Below are 21199 nucleotides of genomic sequence, written 5' to 3' on the forward strand. Positions count from 1 at the left end.
CGTTTGAATACTCAACTCAATAAACCATTCAATCAAAATTCAATAACATTCCAAAAGTTGTTATGCCAACGAATAAGAAAACTTTTATATAAAACTTAAGGGACTAGTGTAATAAATATGCCATTGTCTCCTCCTCCCTCCATAAACTATTTTACTTTCATTTAAAAAAACATATTTAAATTTACAAAAAGAATAATAAAGTAAATAAATAACAGTATCATAAAACAAAAAAATTTGTGCTTTCGAAGAAAATATCTAATATTGTACTTAATTAGTTGATGTTATGTGAAAGAACAGTTATTATTTGTCTTAATGTAAGTTTTCCTATTAACAACAAGTGGATCATTACATTACCCCCTCCCGCTTTTTTTCATCCAAATGGACAGACAATTTAATTACAAAGTAAACGTTCATTGGTCTTTGGAATCCTAACACGGATGACTTAAATCTATCTTTAAGATAGACGGTCAAATGGACTGAATGAAATAAAATGTAGATGCTAATTTGTATTTCACGAAATGAATCAGACAGATTTCTTTTATAGCAGCTGAGTAAATTACATTTATCCGGAAGAATTCGATATCCTGCAGAGCATTCTAGATGGACTGACGAACACTGTTAGTTTTAGAGTAGTAAATCATATTTCATAGAAATTTCACAAAATAATTAGCCATCTCTATCGATCATAACAGTTGGGCAAATCAGGGGGGGGGGTACATGAAAGGTCCAATTGCGATTTGCGAGACATTGCTGTCTTATTACTGTATAATTAGGCAAAATATTTGCTAAAATTTGCACTTAAATATTACATCAAAACAACTAGAGATTGAGGAATAGGTGCCATATATTGTACAGTAAATGCTAAATCAAAAGGTATAAATCTTCTATTTTGGAAGTATATCCGCGAATATGAATATAATTCCACTTGACAGATATATTTTGTACAAGTAAATGATATTTTAAGCAGAATGACAGAGGGGACAAGGGGCTGTTTATTATACTAGACATAAAAGTTTTATAATTACGTTTTCTTATTCGTTGGTTTAACAACTTTGGGGACTTTAGTGAATTTTGATTGGTTGACTCATTAAGTCGGGTGTTCAAACGTTTCAACCACTAACTTTAATTACAGAAGGGGTAACTTTGTGTATTACCATTGGGGATGTACATAAATTTATCTGCAATTGTCTTATACCCCTAGATCACTGTTTTTAAGTATGATGCCAAAAAATAATTCCAAATCAACACAAATGACTTTTTCACCTATTTCTATATTTCTGAAAAGTAAGAGCAAAAATAAACAACAAAGATTCTTCAGGTTGTAGGGATAGGACAATTTAAAAGAAATAAATAGTCCCTCGAATTTTATAACCATTGCAAAAATCTAAAATCTATGACCAATAATGAAAGATTAATCTTTCGTACTTTATGTTATCTGGCATATTAGTAAATTTGTTTCCAGTGTGGCTATGAAACCGATTAATATCCGCTGTATTAGAACCGGTTATCAGCCATGCGGAAAAATCATGTATATCATCGTATTACAGCAAATCTTCCATAAAAAAAACATAAAATTAATACAAGTTTTGTTAGCTCGGGACTTCAGGCCCGGTTTTAATCTTATATTTTTTTATTTTAATATTCTCGGAAATCTGTCTTTGATACGATGAGATGTGAGTTTTGAACACTAATATAATATCTTGTTTATGAGGTATGCTTTTTCTTTACTTCCTTTATTTTAATTATGATGATTAAAAATAAACCTAACACATCTTAAATTTATTTTTAATTTTTATAAGCGTCGTATACATTAAAAGTACATGATTTTCATCGGATTTTCATCGGAAATTTAAATATTATGTCATTCCAAAAATTAAACTTAAAAATCTAAAACATTTTGTTTGGGACATATACGCACGTTGCTGCGATGTTTTACACTTGTAATTAACATTATTAATGTTTTTTGTTAGTATTGGAAACATTATCTCAATGTTTTTGATATATTAACTTAACTCAAAGATTTTTAAAGTAAATTCGAAGATTTTTTTGTTGGAAGATTTAAAAAACCATCAAAATCTAAAAACGGACATCGCTAGAAATAGCTAGTGCTTGTAAAAATGTTAATGTTTCCACTGCCTAAATGTTTGTATAATAAGGGCAGATAGTTACCAAACAAAAAACACAGGCATAGAGCAATTGGTGTTGTTCTAAGATGTATAATTATAGTTAAGAAGTAAATTAAGTATTAAATATGAACAGTACTTCTTAATAAAGTTTAATAAATCCTAATTTTTTTAAAATTAAACCAGTATTAACTAGAAGAGTTACGTTTTTTAATGCTTTATTGATTTTTTGATAAAATTTTATTTAATTGATAATTTAAAATGTAAGATTTACTACAATTCTTATAATTAACTTATTTGACAATCAAATATAGCTTTTATATAATATACAAACATTGGTATATTTTTTCTTGCCAAGTGAAGTATTTTAGAAACTTATGATTGTAAATCAACACAGCTCAGCAATACGAGGTCTATCTCTTAGAGCCTAATATCTTTCTAAATGATGGACTCATTAGGATTAGCTTTTTACCTAACGTTCCTACCGTGGTTTAAGGATATTTTCCCGTATTCATTCAAATCCGGTGGATAGGAACCGGTTCTCATTCATACGAAAAAACTATGTCTAGCATCTTATTATATCTAGCTTTCTATGAATATAAAAATGTACAATCATAATATTAATACGAGTTTGGTTAGCCCCGAGGTGCATTAATTATATAATTGTACATTCTATATCCGTGGAAAGCTGTTTATTATACGATGCGAGAAATAACTATTCTTGGAATTTAGAAAATTCCTCCACTCCCTCCAAAAAGAAGTAGCTAAAAATATTTCAATTTTGGGGTCAACCTGCTTTGAGGGTGAATATTCGGGTATAGTCCTTTTCACGACATCCCTCCATAAGGAGCGATTCTTCGTATTTTTCAAATGGCTTTTTATAGTTTATTTTAGGTTAGGTTAGGTTATATTGTGTTAGGTGATTGCCGCACAGGGTTAGGTAATTGGCCCCGCAGGGTTAGAGCCCCCCGCAGGGGCTAGAAATAGGAGAAAAGCTACTGTGAAAAATACGAAGAATCGCTCCTTATGGAGGGATGTCGTGAAAAGGACTATACCCGAATATTCTAGAGGCTAGGAGCAAAGTCACTAGAAAAATATGTATTTTACTGAACTTTAAATTGTGATTTTAACATATTTTTTTATTTCAGGATTTAGTGATCAATCCGGAGTTTATATCAGACACACAACCTTTTGATGCTGCTCCGGGAAAATTAGGTAAGTTATAGAGTAACTTTGCTGATTTATGAACATTTATAAACTCGGGGGGGGGGGGGGGAGGGGGGGAAGTGACATTAGACTGTTTATAACACTAGTCTTCAAAGCTTTAAAATTAGTTTTTTTTGTTGGCTTAACAACCTTGGGTACTTTTACTGAATTAAGATTGATTGATTCATTAAGTTTAGTGTCCAAACGATTTAAACACTAATTGTAATTGCAAAAGGAGTAATTTTGTGTATCATCATTGGAGATTTACATAAATTTATTGGTTATCTGTCATTAAACATATGAAAGAATTTAGAAAGATATTTTTTATTTATAATCGCTGAACATCTGCTCCTTAACGGACATCGTTAATTATCCTTATTTTTTTGTGCTTCGCTACTTATGGATTTTTCTACCAACTAACCAAACTCAACTTGTATTTTAAGGTGGAAGTTGGTTTGTACAGTGTCTCCGCTGCCTGTACAAGAGCAAGGGACTCCTGTACAGGGCTGTACCTGCTGACCAGGGCTTCCAGGTTCAGGATGAATATTGTGGCGCTTTTAGGTAACAATTTTCATATTTAAACTTTATAAAAGATTGCAAATTATTGCAAATTTACCATCCAGTGGTATGTACAAAGATTCACCAGGAGATTGTGGAAATATTTGAGGATAAAAAAGGGGAAGGCCATCCAAATTTCAATTTTAAGAGTGCTGTTGATATGCCATGTGCCTAAAACTTTCACTGCTTTACAATCACAAACCTTTTGTAATTGGAAAATTGTCTACGACGCTAAATGATTTTTCAGTATGGCTAAGAACCGGTTCTAATCCAGCGGACATTAATCGGTTTCGAAGCCATTCTGGAAAAGAAGTCTTTTATCTCTATCAGTCAATATTATCCCAAAGTTATGACAATTACAAAGTTGGTTTGTGGCTACTGCAACAACCAAAAATAACATCAACATAATTATAATTTACAAAAGGAAGTGGTTTGACGAAATTCAACCAGTAAAATGATCTAAAATTGTCCAATTTCCATTGACATTGTGAGGGTCGAGGTCCTTTGATTGAAAAATAAATAGGGCCAAATTAAATAGATATAATTTATTCTCCCTATTAGGCTCATTCTCTCTCTCTCTCTTTCTTTTTAAAAGCGAAGCTTTTCTATAATAGATAGATAGATAGCTTTTATTCGTTAATTTAGGCATGTTAGAATTGTCCTATCGATTTCAAACTTTGCATGATGATTCCTGTTGTAGTTAGGTACGATTTAGAAAGCGTAGCAACTCTATAATCATAACCAGAATGTCCGTATGTCCATTTTAAACATGTTGATTTTTCTACTTTTTTAACAACAAATTTTTATGTGATCTAATTATCCGTTTGATCTGATTTTTGGTATATTGATTCCCGGGACAACAAAGATCAATATTATAAGCGAAGGAACTCTATAATCAAGCCCTTAAAACGTAAGTATGTCCATAAACATTATCCTGTATCAAGCAGTTTTTCAACAAATTTACTTACAATTTTGCTTCGACTCTTATACTTTTATATTCTGATGATTCAGTTTAGACACTATACAATTGTTAATGTCCGTTTGTCCTTCCGTTTCAGTGCTTCGCTTTTATGGATGTTGCCATCCTTGTTTTTTAGCGAAGCTACTTTATAATTATAAACATTCTGTATGTAACGCTTTTCGAGAAACGTGTTTTCTACATAACTAACGTTGTCCGTATGCCTTTGTGTAATGCTCTTTGTGAAATTATATTTCTATATTAAAATGTGATTTATCTCGGCCGGTATTTAAGATATAATGCCAATATTTTAAAAGATTTTACTTATCATCTTACATGGTTCGACTGTATGTCTATAATTCTCTTGAGAGCATCAAATCAATTTTTCTCGACAATTTTTAAAATAGTTTTCGTATTGTCACCTGTTCTATAACTCACATTGTCCGTTCATTCCCATCATTTTATTTTGCTTCGCAACTTATATGTTATATATTTTGTTATCCTTGTTTATATTGCAAACCAAACCAAAAGTCCCTTCTTTTAACCACGAAATGTATACAATTCATTTGGAAGAAATTATGTTGTTTTAGATTTGAATTAGAAATTGGAAATATAATTTTTGGAAATACTTCAAATTCGTTTCAAATAAGAAAATATAACCTACTTACAAAAAAACAAGAATAGAAAATAAAATTGCAGATCTGTAAATCGATAAGTTTAAGGTTGTTTCATTATATCGAAGATTAGATGTCAAATATAATAATAGTATTATTGTTCTAGAAATAAATTAAATAATGAGGGTAGTTTTTTTTCTTTGTTTAGGTTAGGTTTGGTTATATTTAAACACGCTCTAAATAACGAAATATCATCTATATATTTATAAGCACAAAAGTGTGTATTCAATTAGGATTATCAGCACCACATATTATTAGTGAGAGGACATTTGACTGCTGCATGCCCATTGATTTATCGTTATCTTAATTTTAATTTTCCTTAACACGTTAAGAAATTCGCGGAGTTGAAGGCACACCGATCGAAAATGCAAATATTATTTTCATTGATATGATTGAATGCATTATCCTTTCAGGGTATTATTAAATTCAGGAATATATAAATAATCTACAACCCTTTCCTCTCCAAAAATACTAGTTACCAAAAGTTGAATTCTACACATAAGTAATGGGTGAAAGATTGATTTATAGTCAATTGTCTACTCCCTGAATCCCTGGATTTGATTGGGAGCATTATCCTTCCAAGGGTGTGTCTTACACTACATTCCAAACTTACAGGGAACACAGGGATATGTTGATTTTAATTTTTTGAGAGGGATACTTATTCTAATATTTCTTGTAAAATTAGTGTTTTTCCCCACTGGAAAAATAGCCTAACACCTGCAAAACTATAGGTTTTGAAATATTATGAATTCATAAGTTTATAAAATATTTGGAAAGGTGGGCAGAGACGACAGCCAATTACTTTTTTATTTAGAATAGTTTATTGTTTAACTTATTTTTCAACACTATCTACATATCTTTATGAAAGCCCTGCTACTATATAAATGTGTATGACCGTATGTTCAGATTTCTTTTCAAATCGTTTTCCTGTTGTAAGTATTTCTTTATCCCATCTACATCCCTATATCCAATATCAACAAATGTTGAATATTTGTCGGTTTCAAAATTAGTGTTATAATTTTCTACTTTGCATAGCACACTATAAGCTTTTACTTAACCTAACAGGGAGGGAGGGGACATTGTCCGGTTTATTACACTAGTCCCCAAAGTTTAATAATAACGTTTTCCTATTTGTTGGCTCAACAACTTTGGGGACTTTTGGTGAATTCTTATTAATTGGATCATTGAGTTGAGTGTTCAAACATTTTAACCACTAATTGTAATGTACATAAGAGGTAATTTTGTGTATCTACATTGGGTATGTACATTAATTTATCTGCCATTGCCTTACCCCCTTAGAGCCATGTTAACCTAACCTAATATATTTGTGCAGGTTTCGAATCTGGTGGTCTGGGGTGTGGCGCGAAGTAGTGGTGGATGACCGTCTGCCCACGGTCGCCAACAGACTCGTATTCGCCAGCTCCCAGCGGCTCAACTCATTCTGGGCACCCCTACTGGAGAAAGCATATGCAAAGTAAGTAATGCCATTCATTTTTAGGTATACCTATAGCTAGATATAGATGTGCAAGATTTTTTGGAGGGGGGATGGGGAAAGGAAAAAAGGCAAAATAGTGATATATTTTACTCGCGAAAAAATTACTTGTTTGATGTCAGGTAGAATTAAATCGATAAGAATTTTTGATTAAAAATGTTGATATTTTTCTACTGGTGTATTATCAATTCCACCATAGATATTACATAATAAGTTGTCAAAATTTCAAACACCAATTATTTTAATACCGAAAGTATTTCCAAGTAGGGGACATTGGACACTGGAAATTACACTGGTACTCAAATTTTTATTATTACGTTATTAAATTTGTTAGCTAAAAAACTTTGGGTACTTGATTTCTGATTAGTTTTAACCAAAAATGTTAATCTTTTATTCTCATTTTATCATTTTATCTTATCCCTTTAGATTTCTGCAGATGAATTAAATCTTATACTATATTTGTCTGTGAAGATTTTAAGATCCATTTTAATGTATAAGTTTTTTAATTATCTAAAGAGATTTTTGTGCGAAAATATTCGCCACCCACTTGTAATGCAATATGATTTGCTGATAAAATCTTTGTAAAAAGTTGGAACAGTTTCTACGACCTGCATTCCTAATTTATAATTAATTTCTTAGAACATAATCTTGCCAAAAAGATTAAAGAACAAAACCTAGCACAATGTTTTTGTACATCTTTTAAAGTATGTCTCTGAAACTGATTGATGACCATTGTAGTAAAACAGTGTCAATTTTCAACGAATATTAAAATAAAAATAATAATTATGTAAGCCAGGGCCTTCAGCTAACACAACTGGTTTTTATCTTATATTTTTTTTATTTTTATATCCGCGGAAAGGTGTGTATAATACGATGGAATAATTAACTATAATACCTCTTACATAAAGTCACTTTTATAATGTTCAACATATTACTTACTAGTATAGTTCTTGAAAAAAAGGTTATAATCCCTCCTAAGATAATTAAAATTAATTAGATTAACTTTTCACAAATTAATTAATAATTTTGAAAAAAAAGGATAATCAGTTATTAACTTCTAAGAAATGGATGTTTAACATAATTCATACATTTAGAAGTTATGCAATTTTTTTCTTGAAAAAAATACAATTTATCAACCAGTGGGGTTTATGGAGTTCTAACATTACACTCGCCTGTAATTTGTAATTATGAAGGCTTAGCTACCCCTTTTTCACCAACTGGTTAATTGCTGTGCACGCCATTGTTATCAACCTTTATATTTTTTGCTATATATAAACATTTTTAAAGCATAGAATATAGATTGAATGATTGAATAGATTACATCCATATGATCAAATTTTTTTTTAAAATCACCCATAAATAAAATAAATTTTCAAATAAACATAGAAATCATTTGGGAAAATGTAAATTTTTTTTGCCAAAAATCACTAATTTATATACATTTACCTAACTGAAAGAATTACTGATTAATTTATGAAACAAAGATCTTGTTGTTTTCACAAGTTTTGCGGTGTTTTTGATGCTACCTACAAAGTATGCAAACACAGGTCTGGTGGTTATACAAAAACTTTAAAAAATTTTATCAGACAAAATATAAGCTAATATTTTTAGTTTAAATTTTATCCTTATCCTCCTATAATATAAATTAGTAAGTTTTTTTAGGGAAGCTTCACATACGTCCTGGTATGGTTTTTAGGCTAATTTGTATTTTAGATTTAAGGCTTTAATTGGTTTTAAGATATTTTTCTTCTCTTCCCTTTTAGATGCTAGAGGCGCATCCACTAAGTATGCATAAAAGTAACAGGATGTGTGTCTGTCTCTACAGAAGGATCTCGCTTAACGCTGAACAGATATGCTTTTCCTTTACAATGTAGCTACTTATAGGTCCTGGGAAGGTTTACAACTACATATTTTTGGGGGATTATCACAACCCTACCAAGAGAAATCGCCCTCAGAAAAAGCCCTTAAAATAAAACAAATTCTTTTCAAAGCGAGAATTGAAAATGTGGGGGTTAATTTCTCCCCCACTCCTAGAATATCCCTAGAAGTATTTATTGGCGAACCGGTAGTATTGTATCTATAATACAAAGAAGAACGATGTCTGTCTGTTTGATTGTAGCGAAGGATCTCGCTAACCGCTGAACCGATCGGGTTCTCCTTTACAGGGTAGCTTCTCATAGGTCCCGGGAAGGTTTATAACTATTTTCTTGGGGGGTGGGACACCCCCAACCCCCCAAGAAATATAAATCCTCCCCCCCCAAAAAAAAAAATTAAAATAGTGGGATTGACTACCCCCCCCCCAAAATAAAAAAAATTTCTCCCCCCACCAAATTTTTGAAAAAATTTCCTTTAAATCTAAAATACGAAAAATTGGTTTGATCAAACCTCTTGGGGCAAAGTCACTAGAGGCTAGGGGCGAAGCCGCTAGTATTATAAAAAATGGTATTAATATAATACCAATGACTTTTAGTGTACATTTTTGAACAACAAGTATATGATAATCTTTTTATTAAAACTACAAACAACGCATAAACACAAAAAGCCACCCAAAATTTGCACCCTAAATCATAAGGGGGAGGGGGGAGTTGGTTCATTTGAAACAATTAAACAATTGTGCCAATTAGTTTTAATTTGCATTCAAGAAGCTCAAATAATGAACATACCGTTACATCTGAGAGTTTTTGGTTATAATATACAACAAGGAAAATTTTTGTTTATTAAAAGCGAAGCTTAAAAATACAAATAAACACTGTTTTAAATAAAATCCAAATTGATAAAATTAGTTACCGAGTAGATACTTTTTCTAAGCATAATGTACTAAATTCTTGGGCATCTATCTCTAATAATAGCCGAATAAATTTCTCTCCTTAGAAAACTGTTATTTTTCATGATATTACCCTCAAATCGACATCACAATTGTAGAGAAGATGCTTAATATTATTGTTGAGACACATATCCCCATCAGAGAGAGAGAGACGTACAAACAAAGTTAGTTTTGTAGTAGCCTCGCTACCAACTCTTATGCACAGACTTATGCGCGATACCAAATATAAATATTTATATTTGAATATTTCCTTATAAAATATAAAGTCTGTGTGTGGGTGTGTGACAAGAGTGTATGTGTGTGTGTGTGGGTGGGTGTGTGACAAGAGTGTATGTGTGTGTGTGTGGGTGGGGTGTGACAAGAGTGTATGTGTGTGTGTGGGGGGTGGGTGTGTGACAAGAGTGTATGTGTGTTTTGTATTGAGTTACACCTGTAAGCTATACATAAAGTAATGGATATAGTATATTCAGGTGAAAATTATCGTCAATTTAAGTTGATAATACGGCCTTCATTTATTGGTCCGTTCTTTCATCCAGAAGGAGGAGAGGGGATAGGGTAAAAGGGGTATTGTTACCTCAACCCGCTGCGATTTTCACTTTATTAGAGAACATGGAATCTTCTGTAAGATCCAAGTAATAATAAATCTATTGATATTCATAAAGCATATGCAACGGATTAAAAAGACGATGGCTTGGCTTATTACTATTTGCTTCGTCCTTAGCATTAATGGGAAAGAGAGCAGGGAGTAAGGGAGGGGACAATGGGCAATTAATTCAATTTAAGAGGGTTCGCTGAAAAGCAATGAAAACCAGATTTATCAAGAAAATTTTACCAAAATTGTAAAGGGATCATGGTAACCTAATTTAAAACAAAATTAGTTCTAAGAAAAAAATCATTTACTTGAAAATTAAATTATCAACACATCACAATGTAGTAAACATTCTGTAATTAATCACTAGAAAAATCTTGTTTAGAACTACCTTAACCCTTCTGATATATTTATAACTGACATACAATACATAAATACATAAATATCACAGTAGAGTTTCTATACATGAAAAGACATTTTTTGGGAAAAAATATTTGTTAAAACCAGTGATAAATAACAAACTTTTCTGTCTGCATATTCAAAACTAGCTTAGCTAGTTAGCGGGGCATTGATGCGCAAGTCCCCAAAATCAGTAAGAATCTGCTGTATTCGTGCACATTCCCTTTAAGCCAGTACCCAAAGTCTGAGACTCCTTAAAAATTGAATATTCGATCCATTGTCCCCTCCCTTACTCCCTGGAAAGAGAGGGAGGTCAGAAAATATTATTTAACTATCTTAATACATTTATTAAGTTTCCATAAAAATTTCAACCTATTCAGACTGGCATTATACGAGATCTTTGGCTTCACACAAAGTGTTAATATCCTTAAAAACATATTTAAAAAAAATTCATGTACAGTTTACAGACTGTATAAATAATGAAAGTATGAGATAACATCCACCAATACATATTCTTTACATAGCCCCGCTTATAAAATCATAATATTAGTGTACAAACTGTACAAAAAATGAAAGTAAGTGTTAACATCCATCAATACATATTCTTTACATAGCCCCGCTTATAAGATCATAATATTAGTGTACAAACTGTATAAAAAATGAAAGTAAGTGTTAACATCCATCAATACATATTCTTTACATAGCCCCGCTTTTAAGATCATAATATTAGTGTACAAACTGTATAAAAAATGAAAGTAAGTGTTAAAATCTATCAATACATATTCTTTACATAGCCCCGCTTATAAAACTGTAAGATTGATTAGACTAAGCTAATCTTTTGTTACCATTGTTTAGGTTATCCCATATTATTTCTAATAATAAACTTTAGCATCCATTTTTTTAGCAAAGTAACTTTTAACTATATGCTACTTTTGTACATAGAAGCCTAATATTATTCCTGGAAAAGTTTAAAGCCACTTTGAAGGGTTTTTATTCCCCCCAACTTTATGTTTTTGATTATCTTTTTTTTATTCAAATGAGTGAAGGGTAAGAAAATAGCCATCACCACTCACAGTCTTAAATTCATTTTAAAAACAACTATCCCAGGACCCATTTAAAGCTTCCCTAAATGGAGGACTCTATCGGTTAAATGATATTATGACAGACAAACAAAAAAACTCTTTACTTTAAATGATGAATTTTGGCTATATCTAAAGAAACACCATGGAACCCTAAAACTAAAAGTTAACTTTGATGTTATTGAATGCATAACGAGGTTAAGACTATGAAAGTCACATGAAAATGCGAGAGAGAAAAAAACATAAATAAAGGATCTTATTGTAATTTTGTGTTTATCTAATTAAGAGGGGAAATCGATTTTTTTAAAGGTTCCATTTTAAATAAGGCGTCGAAATTTATGTTACAATCTTAGAATCCTTCAGGCAGGTTTTTTATGTCTGAAGATTAAGATCTTAATAACCATTGAATTGATTAGGCTCTCTACTTTAGGTAAACTTCACCTAGGTCCCGTGATGGTTTTAGGCTATTTCATTTTCAGATTTAATTCTTGGGATGGTTTTAAGCAATTTTTATACCCCCTTGGAATACATCGCATGCAGATGCTGACAATTTTCCATTTTTATTTAAATAAAAATCATTAAATTAATATTAGTTTTGTTATCCTGGGCCTTCTTCCCCTAGGGGCTTACAAAATTGGTTTAATCTTAAACTTTCATTTAATATCCATAATACGATGTGATAAACTATTCTCTATCTAGTATATGAGTATAACTATGATAAGCTTGACTGTAACTGAAAGGCGCTAACTGTATTCTTACTTATGTTGTCGCGTGGTAAAAACAAGTATCACAAAATCCATAAAATAAAAACATTAAAAATCTTGACAAACAACTTTTATAAATATTAAAATGAGTTAGGTAGGGGACATTGGATTGTTTATTAAACTAGTCCCCAAAGTTTTATAATAATGTTTTCTTATTTGTTTGCTTATCAACCGGGACTTTTTTTTTAAAATTTTGATCGGTTGGTTCAATCAGTTGAGCTTGCAATCGATCCAACTACTAATTTAAAATTACAGTAGGGGTGATTATTTGAATCATTATTGGGAATGTACATAAATTTTTCGGCCATTGTTTTGTCCTGGTTATAACCCTTATGTAATGGATTAAAAGCACTTTTAGATTAATAAATCAATTTGTTTTAAGTTTCAAATCCTTATGATGATTCTATCTAATTTTATAAATTATCTATTATATTTTATTCTATTCTATTAATCTATCAAATTTTAAAATTAATGTATACAAATTAAAATAATATGCTAAGTAGACGGGTTAAATATAAAATACTGATCAAAATTAATACATTCATATTAGTGAGAATCACAAACGAAAATAAGTGTCCCTAATGGTATTTTCTTATGTCAGGCTTATGTAAGCTTTTAGTTAAGTATACCTTTGGAGTTTCTTAGTTATTGTTAAGTATTCCTAAATGTAGTAATGTCAAGTAAGACTTAGGAAAGGTTTAAGGTACCTTTTAAAGTTTACTAGGGGTTCCTATTTTGTTCTTAGTTACATTAAGCTATGTCAAGAAAAAGCAGGTTTGATGATATACGAGTACCTTTTGGGTTATGTCTTAAAACAGCCAATTGTTTTTCTAACTAAAATTTTGGAAAAATATTCCTATCTTTTTTAAGTTTTTGAGCACGGTTCCTTGTAAATTCCGCCACATACATCCTATCTGTGTTATAAATAATAGCAAGTAACCATCTAAGGCCTCTTTAAAGATATTTTTGATTTTTCTAATTATAAAGAATGGTTACTTATAGGGTGATTTTTTTAATAGAAAATATGGTAAATTAACCTCCCCCAATATATATAAAAAACACAAATTGTATTCAAATATTGGAAATGGGCAGGTGTCCTAAACATTTGCAAATTATTTTTTTCGTTAAAACGAATGAACAACAAAATATATGTGATCATTTCATTCTACATTTAAAGAGGCATAATTCAAAATTTATTACAATGAGTACACTTTTAGTTATCTATAATATTTCTTTTTTTTCTATTTATGTAGACAAAAAAAACTTTGCTCTAATTAAGACTTGTCTTTCATATTTTTTTTAATTTCATTTCTTAATTATTTAATTAGGGTTACATAAAATTACTTAGGTATACTTGAAATATAAAAGGTATCTTATCTAGTTAAGTCAGGTAGAAAGCAAGTACACATTCTCATTCAATCCAGGAAGGGAGGGGTCATTGGGCTTTCTAAAATATTACATTAGTCCCCAAAGTTTTATTATAACGTTTTCTTATTCAATAGCTTAATAACTGTTGGGACTTTTTTCAAAATTTTAAGTGGTATGTTTATTAATCTTAATATCCAACCGTTTCAATAACTAATTGTACACGAAAATGACGTCCAAGCTTTTTTATGTTGGGGGGGGAGGGGTGTAAAAATTAAAATGCAAAAATTTTGCCTAGGCATCCCCAAATTCAATTTGGACGGAATATCAATCTATCTACTATTGTCTTATCCCTTTAGATCCCTGATTTCCTCTACTTACAAATGAAAGATATGTTCATAGATGTTCCTTAATATACGCCAAAATTTAAAAATAAAGTAAAGTGTAAAAAATTCAAGGGCCATTAAAAAGAGATATAATAAAGGGTGTCTAAAATATCTCGCTAGCTTCTGGAATAAATCGGTTTCTTTTCATGGAAGCTTCTTATATTTGTTATATTTGTAAAAAAAGGAAACTGTTATTCTTGCTTTAAAAAAACTTTTTAAAATAAAACAAACTGTTTTCATGCGCAGTTCTTAGACCAGACACACACAGACATACATTCTATCTTTCGGCTCTAAAGATACATAAACCCCTCTAAAGATAGTAGATTTATAAGAATTGCTTCAAAATATTTTGTAAAGGATATTTTTTTTTATTCGCAATTTGCTTAGCATGGTCCGAATCATGAATTATAATCAAATGGGCAGATGCTAAACATTTAAAAAACCTTTTTGGTTAAAATGTATAAACAACAAAAAAGATTATTAAGATTAAATTTTACAAAGAGACATATAAAAAAACTTATTACAATGAGTATAATACTATTAATTCATGATCTTTCTTAAATCATTTTTTTTTACTTTAGTAAACTTGAAAAATCTTTGGTCCATAAAGCATTAATTTTATGATTTTTATTTTAATTTTAATTTACTTTATAAGGCTTACCTAAATTTTACATTGAGAAAGGCTACATACACTTTAGTTAAGCTTAGCCATACATATAAAACTAGGAAACGTTTTTATAAATAAGCCAAAACAAAATTTCTTAACTGCAATACACAATTTTCAAAATTTCAAAAATTCAAGGAAAACAGGTTCTCAAAGCTGCCTAAAGTTTCCATGCATAAAAAACTTCAGCATAAACTTTCTAAATTAACTTCATTATTTAACCAAAAAAATTCAAAATGAAGAAACGCTAGGAGAGGCTTACATAAAAAGATAGGGTATACTAAAAGGGTTCTTAATTGGAGAGAAAGCAGGTAGACAATAAAGAAAGGAAGGGGGGTAGACAAGGGTTACTTAGAAATTAATGTAAGTATAACTTTAAGGAAGGCTTACATAAAGAAATAGGTATACTTAAAGTGTTCTTAAATGGAGAGAAAGCAGGTAAAAATTCAAAAAGAAGAAATGTTAGGAGAGGGGAAGGGGGATTGACAAGAAGTACTTACAAATTAATGTACGGTTTTCATGACAAGTACAACTTTACATAAAAAAAAGCAATCTTAAAGCCAAACAAATAGAATTTAATTGGTTATTTTTAAAAACAGCAAATTAATTGTTCTTTTAGCTTAAAAATTTTTTTTTTTTAAATTTTAGGACAAAATACAACTTTTTGGGAGGAATATTTTCCACCCCCCCCCCCCCACAAAAAATGGGAGGTGGGTCACAAACTCCCAAAATGCTAACTTTTTTGTTTATGGTCGGAATTAAAAAATCTTTTCAAAAAACCTTAGAGTAGAGTTCAAAAGGTTTTTTTCAACTCCTAGTTATATGCCGTAGCCATATTTAAAAACACCTAAATTTATTGGGGGGAAGGTGGGGAGGGGGGGTTTACATCCCCTCCCCCCCATTTGGACGTCCCAGCTCACAGACAAACATCCTATTTTTGTTATTTAAAATAGCAGCTACCCCTCAAACTTAAAAGTTATTAGATTCACAAAGAAAGGTTAAAAAAACAGGCATCCAAAGGGATAAGACAAAAGCCAATAAATTGATGTGCAACCCCAATGATGATACACAAAAATACCCCTACTGTAAATAAAAATTTATGGTTGAAACGTTTTAACAATCAACTTAATGAAACAACCAATCAAATTTTACTAGTCCCAAAAGTTATTAAGCCAACGAATAAGAAAACATTATTTTAAAATGTTGGGGACAAATGAAATAAATCAGAGCTGGATCTTTAAATCATTTCAATGGTGCGCTAAACCACCCCGTGCACCATTGAAATGATTTAAAGTTCAAGCTCAGGTATAAAGTTAGCAGGGATAAGACAAAAGCCAGTAGACTAATGTACAGCCCCAATGATGATACACAAAAATACACCTACTGTAAATTAAAATTGAGTGTTGAAACGTTTGAACACTCAACTTAATGAAACAACCAATCAAATTTTCAAAATGTTGTTATTCCAACAAATAAGAAATTGTTATTTTGAAATGTTGGGGACAAATGTAATAAAGCTGAAAACCATGTTTGTGATTTAAAAAAAATTAATTTCGTTATTGGTATAAGCTAGTAATAAATAGCCCATTGTCCCCTCTTTCTCTAATAAAATAAAACATGTGATGTTTTATTAGCAATTTTCTTAGCATAGTAAAAAAAGTTTTCAGTGTTCTTTTCCCTAAATCAACACTTAATAATAGATAGGCGAAGCATTGCCAAAAAATACTTTAATCAAAAATAAGTCATTTAAAGCTGTCATTCAAGTTTTGAAGAAATAAAGGAACACCAATAAAGAAATTATCAAGTAAGAATTATTAAAAGGTATAATATAGATACATACTCCCAAATTCAGCCAATAGGAATACAGGGGAAGATCAATCTGCCATATATTGGTTAGAAAGTAAACAGAATTTGGTTAGAAAGAGCAATTATCCTTTCATATCATTCGCAAAATGAATCAGCTATAAATAGTCTTTCTTAGGATAAGCCTTTGCTTAGGTTAATCATATGGTTAAAAAATTTCTTCCCTCACATGATGTAAAGCATACAACATAACATATATAAGAAATCATCTTTAAATAGTTAACTTTTTTTGGGATAAAGATAACTCTTTGGAAATTCCTTATTAAGTTGGGCCCGATTTACCATCTAGATCTACTATATCTATTGGTTCATTATACTATACTTTTGTACTTTCTCTGTAGAATATTTTTTTAAAGGTTATTATCTAAAACAGCTAATTGTTCTTTTAGCTTAAAAATTAAAAAAAAGTATTATAGCCTTCATTAGTTTTTAAGAAGTCCCACACACACAGACACACATCCTGTTTTTGTTATACATGATAGCTACAACCCCTCTAATATTTAAAGATGTTAGATTTTTAAGTTAGGTTAAAAAACGTTTTTTAAAATCGAAGCTTTTCTATAATCAGGGTCGGTCCGTCCGTACGTTCGTCACAGAGAGTTAGCTCTTTTCGTTAGTTTAAACAGGTTAGAATTGTCCTATTGATTCCAAACTTTGCATGATGATTCCTGTAGTAGTTAGGTACAATTTAGAAACTCTACAATCAATACCAGAATGTCCGTACGTCCATTTGAAACATGTCGATTTTTAACTTTTTTGACAACAAATTTTTGTATATTAAAATTATCTGATTCTTCAGATTTTTTTGAAAACTGATTTCTTATGCAACAAGGTAAAATGTAATAAGTAAAGCATCTCTATAAACAAGTCCCAAAAATGTTAGTATGTCCTTAAACAGTATCATCCATTTAGGCAGTTTGCAACAAATTTACTTACAATATTCTTTGTACTGATGCATTAATATTCTGCTAATTAAGTTCTGACAATCTACAAGTGTTAAAGTTTGTTTGTCCTTCTATTTCAGAGCTTCGCTTTTATGGATGTTGTCATCCTTGTTATATAGTGATTTCTTACCTTGGTATAGGCACCATGTGAAATATAGGTAAAACACATGACACATAATCGAATATTAGAAATAAGCAAGTGTTGAATCTATGTACTTTTTTGTTAAAATGAATGAACATCTATATAGATGTTAAAATTAAAATCTACAAAGAGTCACATATTATCAAATTTGATATGTTTGTTACAAAGAGTAGCTTTTATTTCTATAAGATCTTGCCTTATAATTTTTTTCTATTGTAGTAAAATTAAAAATAATCCACACAAAGTCGACATCAAATTGTCTGCATATGAAAGAATTTTAATTCTTATCATTTTAAAATTAATTAAGGTAACCTTTATTTTTCATAAGTAAGGCTTGGAGAAGTGGATCAAAAGGGTTGATATATGAGTTAGGGGCATTGAAAAGGGGGAGGGGATTAGACTAGCTTTACATAAAGAGTTAGGTATAGCTAAAGGGTACTTAATTGGAAAGAAAGCAGGTAGAGGAGAGAAGAGAGGGGAAGGGGGGGGGGTTGATAAAGGTTACTTAGGAAACTTATGTAAGGTTTTTAGTAAAACTTTAAGGTAGGCTTACATTAAAAGTTAGGGACACCTAAATAAATTAAGGTATTCTTAAAGGTATGAGAAAGCAGGTAATTTTTCTTTCTTCTCTAACTTGTTTTAAAACACCTTTGACAACCAATGAATAGATATTTAAGATCTAGATGATCTATCTGGCATCAAATTCTGTTATACATATAAAGCGGTTCCTATAAGACAAACTCCTTTGTTAATTTTTCAAATTTTTTATTTATGGGTGGGTGATCTCCAACACCACCTTAAATTTTTTAAAAAATACTTTTCTTTTATTTTATATTTTTTGGGGGTTGAGTACCCTCCCAAACCCCCTTAAATTAAAAAAAAATTAACTTCCATTTTCGAACCCAGTAATAGTGTTGGACTGATTATGACGTAACAAAAAAAATTAGCCAATGAGAGGACATTATTGACCAATGGTAAAATTCATAGTGGCCTCTCATTGGCTAATTTTTTTGTTACGTCATAATCAGTCCGACACTAATACTGGGTTCCCATTTTCAATTTTTTAATTTTTTTCTTTTATTTTTGAATTTTTTGGGGGGTGAGGTGACCTCTCACACCCCCCTAAAAAAATTTTATCTAAAATTTTTTATCTTCCATTTTAAAAATTTTCTTCCATAAAATGGGGTGACTTCCCACACCCCCCCGGTACAAAGATTTTTTTCTTCCACTTTTAATTTTTCTGGGGATGGGGTGACCCTCTTAAAAAATGTTTTGTCTTCAATTTCAAATTAATTTTTTTTTGGAAAAGGGGTGACCTTCCACACTCACTAAAAAGATTTTTCTTGTCAAAGGGGGAAAAAATGGCGTGCGAAGCGTGCCGCAAATTTTTTTTAACCTCCTTAAAATTTTTACCCTGGGGGTAAAATTTGCTTGGGGGGGTAATTACCCCAACTGAAATCTGTTTGCAGGGGTAAATTTTGTTTACCCCCCCCCCCCAAATTTACTCCTGGGGTAAAATTTTTTGGGGGGTAATTTAAATTTTATTAAATATTTAGTACTAAAAATGCACTGGAAGCGCGCCAAAAATTTTTTTGTTAGAGATTTTGGGGATTTTTTGCTGTTTTCGGCCCGCCACGCCCAAACGGTTTGAGATAATCTCACGGGACCATTTGCCCGACCTAAGCCTGGTTATTTGTGAGGTCTAAGAAAAAAAAATCCCGGATTGGATGAAGCACGACGTCGCTGCGCGCCGTCTAAAATCGCTGGTCGGCTCATTTTGGCCCCTCAAACCCTCACCTCGTGCCATTTTTCTGTGTAAAGATTATAATTATAATCTTTTGCGTAAGTCTGATTTTTTTTCCTAGACCTCACAAATAACCAGACTTAGGTTGGGCAAAAGGTCCCGTGAGATTATCTCAAACCGTTTGGGCGTGACGGCCCAAAAACCGCAAAAAATGGCCTAAAAATTGACCGGCCTGTCATTTCATCAAAGAAATCCATCAAAAAATCACAATTTGAAATTTTAATTAATTAATAACTTTTTTCTCATAAGAGATAATGACACAAGACTTTCACTTGGTGAAAATTCAGCATTGTGGGCCGCCTAGACTTTATATTTGGTGACCCTGGGGTGACGGGTTCAGTGCCCCCCACACCCCCGAAGTGGGCATACTTTTGAAGATCACGTTTTTTCAGTTTTTCCCCTTAAAGGAGGGGAAGGAGTCGTTTTAGAGACTTAAAGCATCTTTTTGATGTTGAACAACTTTTTGAGGCGGACATTTCTTTATTTATGTTTCATTCGCCTCCGGCTGACCGTTTAGCCGGTATTTGCCGCCGAAGGCGTGATTTTTGGCGATTTTTGCCGTTTCCGAGGTTTTAATGGACATTTAGGAGGGGAAAGAGTTGTTCAATCAAGTTGATGATGAAGTACATTTTTGTAGGCAATTGCATTGGCTAAATTTCATGTGATGTAAAATTTTTTGTACCTCCAACCGGTTTTGCTCCAGCTGAATCGATTTACAGATACCCACTAAAAACCGGAAAAAACTGGTTTTTCATCAAATTCACGGCCGGTTTTGGCCGGATCCGGCTCAAATTTTGCATGAAGTTATCCTGTGATATTCCCAACAGTTGATACTTGACACAGCAAGATCCCAGAAAAGTGTGGTATATCTAGGGGTGCCCCCCCCCATCATCATTTTTAATTTTAGTTAAAAAATTTTTAAAAAAATTGTGGGGGGGGGGGGTATTTTTCATTTTTGGGGGCGTTGGGGTTATCCCACCCCCCAAGAAAATAGTAATAAACCTTCCCGGGACTTATGAGAAGCTACCTTGTTAAGGAGAACCCAATCGGTTCAGCGGTTAGCGAGATCCTTCGGTACAGATACACAGACAGACACACAAACTTCCTGTTACTTTAGTATAAGGATGAGGATGTACTACTACAGGTTTGGGGGGATGTTTTATGGGGTTCAGGAAACCCTCCCCCAAATAAAATAAAATGGAGGGGATGAAAAATATATCTCCCAAAAAGCTGTATTTTGTCCAAAGTTTTTTTTTATGTTTTTTTTGTTGATCCCCACCCCCCCCCTAAGTAAAAAAGGATGTAAAAACAAAGGTTGTTGAATAAAAGTGTGGAGGAAGCGAAAATTCATTATCAAATAGGGGA

The 21199-nt window shown here is 31.5% G+C and overlaps 1 protein-coding gene across 1 annotated transcript in view; it reads left to right on the forward strand.

Moving 5' to 3' along the window:
* Positions 1–21199, forward strand: part of CalpC (calpain C) — a 93767-nt gene that overhangs the window by 26454 nt on the left and 46114 nt on the right. The window contains exons 4-6 of the mRNA XM_080163858.1: positions 3272–3338; positions 3773–3890; positions 6853–6993. Of these exons, the coding sequence (XP_080019984.1) occupies positions 3272–3338; positions 3773–3890; positions 6853–6993 (326 nt within the window). The remainder of the gene's footprint in view (positions 1–3271; positions 3339–3772; positions 3891–6852; positions 6994–21199) is intronic.

Source organism: Acartia tonsa, chromosome 6, assembly GCF_053477335.1.
Source record: "Acartia tonsa isolate MP-2025a chromosome 6, ASM5347733v1, whole genome shotgun sequence".
Lineage (NCBI taxonomy): Eukaryota > Metazoa > Arthropoda > Copepoda > Calanoida > Acartiidae > Acartia > Acartia tonsa.